At 45.6% G+C, this 11,513-nt stretch overlaps 2 protein-coding genes across 3 annotated transcripts in view; one reads left to right on the top strand and one right to left on the bottom strand.

Moving 5' to 3' along the window:
- Nucleotides 1–11,513, bottom strand: part of si:dkey-111f13.5 — a 40,114-nt gene that overhangs the window by 13,900 nt on the left and 14,701 nt on the right. The window contains exon 6 of one of the 2 annotated variants that reach the window (XM_087260942.1): nucleotides 3,768–3,951. In XM_087260942.1, coding sequence (XP_087117068.1) covers nucleotides 3,805–3,951 — 147 coding nt within the window. In that variant the 3' untranslated portion in view covers nucleotides 3,768–3,804. Of the gene's footprint in view, nucleotides 1–1,231; nucleotides 3,952–11,513 lie in introns of those variants that run through there. The other variant, XM_087260941.1, reaches the window with a different exon arrangement.
- LOC147843097 (uncharacterized) overlaps nucleotides 1–11,513 on the top strand; it is a 552,330-nt gene that overhangs the window by 539,076 nt on the left and 1,741 nt on the right. Inside the window, exon 2 of the mRNA XM_087260933.2 lies at nucleotides 5,933–7,724. Coding sequence (XP_087117059.2) covers nucleotides 6,345–7,724 — 1,380 coding nt within the window. The 5' untranslated portion in view covers nucleotides 5,933–6,344. The remainder of the gene's footprint in view (nucleotides 1–5,932; nucleotides 7,725–11,513) is intronic.

The following is an 11,513-nucleotide window of genomic DNA, read 5'->3' as shown; positions in this document are numbered from 1 at the left end:
ATATATATATATATATATATATGTATATATATATATGTATATATATATATATATATATGTATATATATATATATGTATATATGTATATATATACACACACATATATATATACATATATATACATACACATATATATGACAAACTGGCCAGCACATTTAACTTAAATCAGTCAAAACTTGATCATTTAAAAAATCTATAATAATAATAATGTAGAACTTTTAAATTTTTCTAGCATCTCATGTAAAAAAAAAAAAAAAAAAGTACATTTGAAAATTCACGGATAACAATAATAGCCATATTAGTATCAAATTAATTTTAATATGGGTCGCTGTTGGTGCTTCACCCGTACCTGTAAACAGTATTCTCTATTTAAAAACAATACAGTAGCAAAAGATGACTTCACTTACGTCAGATTATATGTTTTCTAGCCTTTTCGATTGGTTATTTTCACTTATTATGATGGCATAGCAGTCAAAATAGGACAAATGAGCTCATAATTGGAACAAACTCTGGACCTTTGTCAGTGAGGGCTGGGTCTTTCAAACCACACGAACCATCACCCCTGGCTACAATGATGAATTGTAATTTGTAGCGGTAGTATTTGTAATTGTAAAATATTTTAGTGGGCGAAAAGAGAAACACTTTAAGTACACGTTCCCACTGTTTATTACTGGCGTATTACCTGCCTAATACAGTTTTTTTCAATTGTTTTGCCACAAATTTCAGAACCCTGGTGTCAATTTTCAAAACTCTAGACACAAAATTCACCACCATTGCCAAAATTGCACATTTTTGCAAAACTCTTAATTCTTTTTTCAAATGCTTGGATACAATACACATAAGTGACAGATAAAGTGACAGATGAAAACTTCACTGTGATGTGAGGGGGAACCTGTGGCTAAATCCACAGCACCAGACTAATGGAAACACAGATTCCAAAACAGAAATCTGATATGAAATGTATGCAAATGACAAATGTGACAAAGTAATTCATAAGGATATTACATATATAAAATATGTCATACATGTCAGAGTATTGCAAAAATTGCCATTTTTTTCAACTATTAGAATTACAAATATGTACATATATGTTATGTAAGTATATTACCTGTACAGTTTGTAAAATCCAAATGCAATTTGTATATGTTGCTATATATCATGTCATATATCAGCTTATGGGAATATATGGGAACGTGCAGTGAGAAACTATTCTGTTGATTTAAAAAAAAAAAAATTGTGCAGTAAACCTACGTTATGATTGAATGAATAAAACAACAGTTCAGTGTTTCCACCGTCTGTACTGTTCCTATACACTTATGTAAAAACCATAACTAAACCTGTACCATATATTTTAAACATCAATATTTAATGATTGTTAATCCTTGTTTATTGAAATAATGTGTATCTTGTGTGCTGGTGAACTAAAGTGACGTTCCTGTGGTATTTGTGTGATAAAAGGATTATATAAACTTATAATCCAGCAAATGCAAAACTTCTTAAAGGTAATGAACGCAGCAGGCAGAGTTTTGAACACTGGAGAGCTTGTGTGAACAGTAGTGACTGTTTAGAGTTTTGTGTCTAGAGATTTGAAAATTTACATCAGGGTTCTGAAAATTGCTGCAAAACATATGAAAAAAGACTGTATAAAGATATCAACTGTTTATTAGTACTTTTAAGTTATGATCTTATTTTACATCCTAACTACAACCTTACTACCTATTAATAAGCAGCCAATCAGTAGTTTATTAAGATAAAAGTCTTAGTTAATAGCATGAATTGTACTTAATATATAGTGTGACTAGAAGTCTAGTATATTTGATGTCTATTGTGCTGGACATTTGAATTCAGTAACATTACTCACATTGCATATTAATTTAATTATTAATTAAAAACAGCCAGGGACAAACAATAACAGAATGCTTCGGGAAATTATTACATATTTAATATGTTGTTCATCAGATGTGCCAATCACTACACTACAATATAAAAAAGACTAATTAGGATATTAAATATGCATCATTATTTATTAATAATTGATCTGATAAACCCATTACTTTAACATTTTGCTCACAATTACAGAAAACTGGCTGTACTCAATTTTAACAAGCAACACTGTCATCTGTAAACAACTTGATATATGTTATTCATTTGTGTGTCTGGGTGTGTGTTTGTGTGTGTGCTTACATGCTTAAAGGATTAGTTCACCCAAAAAAAATAATTTACAAAACCTTCATGAGTTTCTGTTTAACAAAACAAGATGGTATGTTTAAAGATTTTGGGAAATTGGTAATCACTGACATCCATTGTAGGAAAAAATAGTGTTAACAGCTATTGACTATTACAAACTTCTTACAAATATCTTCTTTCACATTGAACAGATGACAGAAATGGGGGAAAAAATGTTTGGAATGAGTGAAGGGTATTCAAATACGATACACATACAGTAATATCTTTTTATTTAATACGTAATTGTTAATATTTCATATCTAAACATTGTTTATAAAGTTTTTATCTTAAAATAAAACACAAAAATAAGGCACAGTGTATTATGTTTAAGGAATTTTACATATCAATTTTTATAGTTGTTGTACAGTTTGAAGTTTGTATTGCCTTGTTGTGTTTTAAGGTCAATGGAAATGTCAATAATTAGGAAATAACGTCTAAAAAGTATACATTGGAACTGGAACTTAACGGAAAAAGATACATTTTATGTATGCATTTATATCCAGTGAGTAAAAAAGTATTGAACACATCATGATGTCTCCTGTATTTTTCCCTGTGACATGAAATTGTACTAGATTTTGTTAAAACCCAAACAATCTAAACAGACAAATAAAAACAAAAGAGAAAATAAGTTATGTATTAAGAATGAAATGACAAGGAGAAAGTACTGAACTACTGAAATGTATTCAACACTTTATATAATAGGCTTTGTTTTGGTAATGACTGCTTCAAGAGTCCTCTTTTATAGAAAATGAAGTCACATGCATTGCTTTGGTGTGATTATTTGTCTTCCCCAGACTTCAATCTAAAAATCTTGATGGTTCTGTGGGTCTCGTCTATAAACACAGCTCTTTAGTTCTTATTCTCTATTGGATTTAAGTCAGGAGATTGGTTGGGCCATTATAGCAGCTTTATTTTCTTTTATGAAAGCAGTTGAGAGTTTTCTTGGTTGCATTTAGGATCATTGTCTTGTCGAAATGTCCACCCTGGCTTTATCTTCATCATCTGGTTGTGTAGATGTTGGGACTGAAGCAGCTAATATGCATTAACACTGATGAGAGGAAGGTTTGCTGAACAACTACTAAGATATTTCAGCTGCTGTCTGAGCTTTACATGACTTTTGACACCTCCCTTTCTTCATGTGTTCAATACTTTTCCTTGTTTCATTTCATTTCATTTTATTACACTGATGTAATTAGTTTTGGTTTCTTTGTAAGTATGGATTATGTTGGTTGTTACTGACATTTAATGAAAATTTTAAGTAAACAGCCCCTTTAGAAATACGTTTTGAGAGAAAATGCTGATGTCTTCATTATAATTTTAAATATTTAGATGCAAAGAGCCATAATTTGCGTTTTCACATAATTTCTAATCACCTTTAAGCTTCTGTAGTCTTAATCCCGCACATTGTGCACATTTTGAAAGTATTATTCTTACTGATTTTACAAAACAACTTTAGCGAAAACCTTAACATGGGTTTAGAAAAAGTGCAACATCAAACTGCAGGACACTGTGTGACAACTATGTCATGTCATGTCAAATACCCATGCGCTGTGGTGTGAGAACTCTGGCATCACAAGATCACAGTTTGGGGCTGATCTCATCAGTCTGTGTGGCAGCGTCCATGAGCCCCGGCTCTTGGCCCAGCCTACGCAGCTTCAGGAGGTAATCAGAGTGAAGGGAGGAAACAGTCAGATCCACAAACAGCCTGTAACTGGCCTGCACCTTCTGGAGGACAGAGAAAAGCTGATTAAATGTTTGTTAGACATGGTCAAATATGGAAATGTCGACGAGCAGAATGTCAGATGTCAACAGTCTGCACGTTTACATGCACACCAATTAGCAGAATCAGTTAACTGAGATTGTCCAGATTTACATGCAAACTATTAATCCAGCAATGCAAATAAAAAGCATCTATAAGACTTTACTAACAAGTCAGTTTATTTGGTGGTAGTGACATGAAAATGTAATATTTGCATATATCAGTTAAAACGGTTGATATAAAAATTAGTGCTGGGCAAAGATTTATAGTGATTAACTGCATCCAAAATAAAAGTTTGTTTTGATTAAATTTAAGTTTGTGTACTGTGTAAATGTACTATGTTTATATAAATACACACAGGCATGAATAAATCTGAGAAAATGTACTTTCGTTTCTATGCATGTGTGTGTATCAAATATACATACTGTATATTTATAATTACCACACATATATTATGTCTAAACAATCTTTTATTTTATATGTGATTAATCTTTGCCAAGAGTTTAGATACAAAACCTTTGAATGCCGTCAGAAATTTCAATCAAAAATGAGCCTTATTCTAAGCCTTCTACGTTTATGTTGAGGTTTTCACTTTGAAGACCATGATAAGAGCATATTCTTTGCCGTAAAAGTAAAATTACTAAAGTTGAAGTCAGAATTATTGGCCCCCCTTTGAATTCTTTTCTTTTTTTGAAATATTTCCCAAACGATGTTTAACAGAGCAAGTAAATTTCCACAGCATGGCTGATAATATTTTTTTTCTGGAGAAAGTCATTTGTTTTATTTCAACTACAATAAAAGCAGTTTTTAATTTTTTTAAAAACATTTTAGCGACAAAATTATTAGCCCCTTCAAGCTATTTTTTTTTCGCATGCAGAGATAATGGGTTCAAACCCAAGGTGATGCAGCTATAGATGTTAGGTATGAAACGCTCTGTTCTTGTAACACGTTTTGTTTTAACATTGGTCTGACATCTGAATGAACACTTTGTAAATAAATATATCTTGTTTTGGTCATAAAATGTTGCTACATCAGATACCTTTGCGAACGGAAGTTAGCGAAAATTATGTATATTATTAATTAAATTTCCCATTTATTGTATTTTATTAACGTCAATGCCAACCCTAAACCCAACCATCACAGTAATGTAAAAATATTGATTCTTGTTATACAGTGTTACAAAAATGATGCTATATTGATGGCGTATGCGCAACTGTATCTTATATAGTCTACATCATAAAACAGTAACATTATTAAAATACATACAATCATAATTACAGTGTATTTGTACAAGTCGGGATTCAAACCCAAAAGCCATTTGCAGCACAGTAACTATGTGCAGATGCACAGTCCACTTCGCTACATGAGACAGATTTATTTTGACCCTGTCAGTCAACTCTACATTCGTCGGGCCTCAAAACAATTCTGAAATGATCGATGCTTGGAATCACTTTAGTCACATGACCAGGGGTTTCAAAACAGTTTAGTCATGTGACCTGTGTGTTTAGAATCACTTAATACACATGACCTAAGTGTTTCGGATCATGCTTCAGTGCAGTGGACTCTTTTGAATCTCGACACTATGTGTCAAAAAGACGTTTGGCGTCAGCCATTCCGATCTTTGCTTTGTTTGTTTTCTATGTTGTTTGCCACCAGGATCGACCACTTACCTGTTATTGACCACTCTTCTGGATTTGCTTGTATGTTACCGTTTGCCCCAGGTTGTGACCATTGTCTGCGTGACCATTCTGTGTGTAATAAATCCTGTCAGCGTCTCCTTCCATGACAAAAGACTCAGCCAAGATGTATTTTCTGTTTTTAAAATCCATTTAATCAGTCTGTAACGATCCTCCAGCTGTGTGAGTGTGTAATCAACAGAATGAGGAACCAGTGTGTGTGTGAGGTGCATACTGGAAGTTGTAGTTTTTACATGTGGTGGATTTGTAGTTCCCCTTCGGTTGGGGAACTTCAGTGCCATGAATGGGAGGATTCGGATCAGAAGCCGCTTATCTGGAGAGTATTGAACGGGCCAATGAATGAAATTAATTGGCAGCGTAAGCTTGCGCAGGTGTGCGACATCTGCAATTATCTCAGCATATAAGCACACCTGAAGCCAGCAGACGCCATCCTTTTCGCTTCAGATCCTTTCTGAGTGAGTCGATGAGGGTTCCTCTTGCTGATCAGCACTTCAGAGCGAACGAGTGTGTCTCCCGGTCCAGAGTGGGTCTTCGCGGTGGCAGACGGTCGAGCTGGGTTACTCCCTTGCCTGCGGTTCTTTGGGTCCGGTCCTCCAGAGCGGTGCGTATAGTTGCAACTTTCCTAAAAGAGCAACACAGTCGTGCAGCACGTCCTTTTCAGGATGGCGCTCCGACTGTGCGTTTCTGGATGCGGGGGTTTCCTGTCTCCGGATGATGGACACGATCACTGCATTGCATGTTTGGGGGTCCAGCATGTTAATGCGGTGCTCGCGGGCGGTTCATGTCGTCATTGCGATGCCATGACCGTTGCACAGCTAAGATCGCGGCTAACTTTCGCAAGAGAGCGAGCCACCCCAGTTGCCTCCTGTTCTAAAAAAGCAGCGGGCGCTCGGGCAGATCTGAGGGTTTCAGCGGGAGCTAATCCGCCGCCCACGGGCTCGCGGACCTCTCGCTCCTCACGGCGCTCCATCCAAGCTTCGGGTGGTGAGAGTGATCCGTCTAACCAGATGGTAGCTCTCACACTCGCTGACACCGGAGATCAGATGTCCTCCGCGGCATCGGAGGGTGGGCTTTCACTGTCCGACGAAGATCCGGACCCGCTCGCCCCCTCCGGGCAGGTGAGCGCTGTCAAATCGGATCCTGAAGCGGACATGTTAGCCGTGCTTTCCCGGGCTGCTTCGGCCGTGGGGTTGGAGATGGTTTATCCCCCAGCTCCGCGGCCGGACCGACTAGATGGGTGCTACGTAGAGGACCAGAAGGCGAAGCCTTCGAAGCCTCTCGTCCCCTTCTTCCCGGAAGTGCACAGTAGGCTCACGCAGTCCTGGAGGGCACCTTTCTCTGCCCGTGCTGCGAGTGCCTCCGCCCTCACCGCCCTTGACGGCGGAGCTGCCAGGGGGTATGAGGCGATCCCGTCAGTGGAGCGCGCTATCGCGGTCAATCTTTGTCCGCGCGGCGCCTCTACGTGGCGGGGTTTGCCCCGCCTCCCGTCCAAAGCCTGTAGGTTGTCTGCCTCCCTCGGAGCCAGAGCTTATAAGGCTGCGGGCCAGGCTGCTTCTGCTTTGCACGCGATGGCCACCTACCAGCGCTACCAAGCGCAGGCGCTGGCCGAGCTGCACGAGGGCGGGTCCAACCCAAGCTTATTACATGAGCTGCGCACCGCGACCGACTATGCTCTTCGGACTACTAAGTCCGCCGCGTGTGCGCTGGGGAGGACGATGTCCACACTTGTGGTTCAGGAACGCCACCTCTGGCTAAACCTGGCCGATATGCGCGACGTTGACAAAGTTCGCTTTCTTGACTCGCCCATATCCCAGGCTGGCCTGTTCGGCGACACCGTCGGTGAATTCACCCAGGAATTCAAGGCGGTGAAAGAGCAGTCGGATGCGATGGGCAATGTCATCTATCGGCGTGGCCGTAAGCCCGCTCCGCCCGCCGAGCCATCCACCTCCGCTGTTCCTCGCCGAGGGCGCCCGCCAACGAGTGCTGCCCCGCCCCCGCCTGCGCCTCCGGCCAAGCGGGCGCGGCGTTCACCTCGAAAGCAGGCAGCCCCTCCTGCCCAGGGCGCCGTTAAGTCCGGTAAACGGACCGCGAAGCGTCCCTGAGACAGGCCATCCGGAGAAGAGGAAACTTGCTCTTTCCCCGCTGGAGGGCGGGGCCCCGATAACAACGGTACTTTTCAGTGCCACCAAAACATCAGTAAAAGAGCACTTTTTCCCTTCCCCGGATGTGACTGCACGAGTTCTGCCAGTCCGGGACGCGCTGCCTTCCGGCTCGCAGACTCTACGTGCTTCGCCAGTGGCTCACGAGCGCAGGGGGGACGGTCTCCCTTCCCTCAGCCCTCCAGCCCCCTCTCCGGAGTCAGGGTGCGGAGCCAGAGCGAATCGCTCTCCTCCAGCTTTTCCGCGGGACCCTCGTGCTTCCCGGATCAGCACACCCACTCCGCGCTGCCCCACCGCTGGTACGTCAGCGATTGTAGCGATGACTCCATTAGCGAGGGCTCTGCCTGCCTGGTTAGCGCGGGCCAGCCCCTCGCGGTGGCTCATACGCACAATCAGACTCGGTTACGCGATTCAGTTCGCGAAACGGCCCCCCAAGTTTACGGGCGTGTATTTCTCCAGGGTCAACCCCCTGTCCGCCCCTGTCTTGCGAGAGGAGATTGCTGCCCTCCTGGCGAAGGGTGCAATCGAGCCGGTTCCTCCAGCCGAGATGGAGAGTGGGTTTTACAGCCCATACTTCATCGTACCCAAAAAGAGCGGTGGGTCACGGCCAATCCTAGATCTGCGCGTTTTGAACCGCTGTCTGCACAAGCTGCCGTTCAGAATGCTCACGCAGAGGCGCATTCTCCAATGCGTTCGTCCTCGGGATTGGTTTGCAGCCATAGACCTGAAGGACGCGTATTTCCATGTCTCCATTCTTCCACGCCACCGCCAATTTCTGCGGTTTGCGTTCGAGGGTCGAGCGTGGCAGTACAAGGTCCTCCCCTTCGGGCTCTCTCTGTCTCCGCGGGTCTTCACCAAACTCGCGGAGGGTGCCCTAGCGCCCCTTCGGCTCGCGGGCATTCGCATACTCGGTTATCTCGACGACTGGCTGATTTTAGCCCACTCGCGGGAGCAATTGATTATGCACAGGGACGAGGTGCTTCGGCATCTCCGCCTACTGGGGCTTCAGGTCAACCGAGAAAAGAGCAAACTCGCCCCCGTGCAGAGGATTTCTTTTCTCGGGATGGAGCTGGACTCGATCACCATGGTAGCGCACCTCTCCGAGGAACGCGCTCGCCTGTTGCTGAACTGTCTGAGGGAGCTCGACAGCAAACTAGTGGTCCCACTGAAGTTCTTTCAGAGGCTCCTGGGGCATATGGCATCCGCAGCCGCCGTCACGCCGCTCGGGTTGCTCCATATGAGACCACTTCAGCACTGGCTTCACGATCGGGTCCCCAGACGCGCATGGCACGCGGGCACACACCGGGTCTCGGTTACTGCGCTGTGTCGCCGCGCCCTCAGCCCTTGGAACGACCCCTCGTTCCTACAGGCCGGTGTGCCTCTAGGACAGGCGTCCAGCCATGTTGTTGTTTCAACAGACGCTTCCAACACGGGTTGGGGGGCCGTGTGTCGCAGGCATGCGGCTGCGGGCCTCTGGAAGGGTGCCCAGCTGCATTGGCATATCAATCGCCTAGAGCTGTTGGCAGTGTTCCTCGCTCTCCACCGCTTTTTACCGGTGCTGGAGCGGCAACACGTGCTGGTCAGGACGGACAGTATGGCGGCGGCGGCGTATATCAACCGCATGGGGGGTATGCGCTCTCGCCGCATGTCTCAGCTCGCCCGCCGTCTGCTCCTCTGGAGTCACCCGCGGCTGAAATCGCTGCGCGCCATTCACGTCCCAGGCACGCTCAATCGTGCAGCCGATGCGCTCTCACGACAGCTGTTACGCCCTGGAGAATGGAGACTCCACCCCGAGTCTGTTCAGCTGATATGGGCGCGATTCGGGGAGGCCCAGATCGATCTGTTTGCTTCCCCCGAGAACGCTCACTGCCAGTTGTTTTTTTCCCTGACCGAGGGCTCTCTCGGCACGGATGCACTGGCCCACAGCTGGCCTCGGGGCATGCGCAAGTATGCGTTTCCCCCAGTGAGCCTGCTCGCGCAGTTTCTGTGCAAGGTCAGGGAGGACGAGGAACAGGTTCTGCTAGTTGCGCCCCTTTGGCCCAACCGGACCTGGATATCAGAGCTCTCACTCCTCGCGACGGCCCTCCCCTGGCGGATCCCTTTGAGAGAGGACCTACTCTCTCAGGGACAGGGCACCATCTGGCACCCTCGCCCCGATCTTTGGAACCTCCACGTGTGGTCCCTAGACGCGAGGAAGACTTAGGTAACCTACCGACTGCGGTGGTTAATACCATCACTCAGGCTAGAGCCCCCTCCACGAGGCGCGCCTACGCCCTGAAGTGGAGTCTATTCACTGAATGGTGCGTCTCTCGCAGAGAAGACCCCCGAAATTGCCAGATTAGTGTTGTGCTCTCTTTCCTTCAAGAGAAGTTGGACAGCAGGCTGTCGCCCTCCACTCTCAAGGTTTACGTGGCCGCCATCTCCGCTTATCATAGCGCGGTAGCTGGCGGCACCGTGGGAAAGCATAACCTGGTCATCCAGTTCCTTAGGGGTGCTAGGCGAATTAATCCATCTCGCCCCCCTCTCATGCCCTCTTGGGATCTCGCCCTCGTTCTCACGAGTCTGCGATCCGATCCCTTTGAGCCACTCGAATCAGTATCTCTAAGATTTCTGTCCCTGAAGACAGCTCTGCTGGTTGCGTTGGCCTCCATCAAGAGGGTCGGGGACCTGGAGGCATTTTCGGTCAGTGACTCGTGCCTGGAATTCGGGCCGGATTACTCTCACGTTATCCTGAGACCCCGCCCCGGTTATGTGCCCAAGGTTCCTACCACCCCCTTTAGAGATCAGGTAGTGAACCTGCAAGCGCTGCCCCCGGAGGAGGCAGACCCAGCCCTTTCTTTACTTTGTCCAGTTCGCGCTCTGCGCATTTATGTGGACCGTACTCAGAATTTTAGATCATCTGAGCAGCTCTTTGTCTGTTATGGCGGTCGGCAGCAGGGAAGTGCCGTATCGAAACAAAGATTATCCCACTGGATTGTGGATGCCATTTCACTCGCTTATTCGAGTCGAGGTCAGCCGTGTCCCCCGGGAGTACGTGCACACTCCACTCGGAGCGTTGCATCCTCTTGGGCGCGTGCACGCGGCGCCTCTCTAACAGACATCTGTAGAGCTGCGGGCTGGGCGACACCCAACACATTTGCAAGGTTTTACAATCTGCGAGTGGAGCCGGTTTCCTCAAGGGTATTAGGTAACCCTTTGGTGATTGAGGAGACAACTCGGTAGGGTGTTGAAACACGCTTGCTGCGCCATTCTCCCTAACACGGAGGTACGTGCGCCTTTTTTATCTGTCAGTAAAGTTCCCCGTCAGGTGAGCCCTGCAGATTCCTCCGTGGCCCCCAGCACTGACTCAGCGGAGGAGTCACTTGCTGGCCCACTACGTTGTAGGTCTGCCCGCTGGTCAGCCCGCGTTTTGGGTATAGGTGCCTGCTATGCGTGATCCCCACTAGGCGATCCCATATGCTTATTCCGCCACGGTTAAGTCCCCCCCCTGGGCGGACCCGTGTCTTCCCTCTCCGCTAACCACTCTTTGCTATGCGTACTCCCCCTTTTTAGGGCTAGTCCATAGGTAAATTCTGCCATCTATCCCCCCCTTGGGTAACGGATGGCCTCCGCAGCGTCCTCCCTATCGGGATTGCACGCTTCCCAACGTACTGTCGTATTTCCTAGAATTAT

Source organism: Danio rerio, chromosome 7, assembly GCF_052040795.2.
Source record: "Danio rerio strain M-AB ecotype USA chromosome 7, GRCz13ab, whole genome shotgun sequence".
Classification (NCBI taxonomy): Eukaryota; Metazoa; Chordata; class Actinopteri; order Cypriniformes; family Danionidae; genus Danio; species Danio rerio.
The sequence above is the reverse complement of the archived record's forward strand: the minus strand, read 5'-3'. Positions and strand labels throughout refer to the sequence as shown.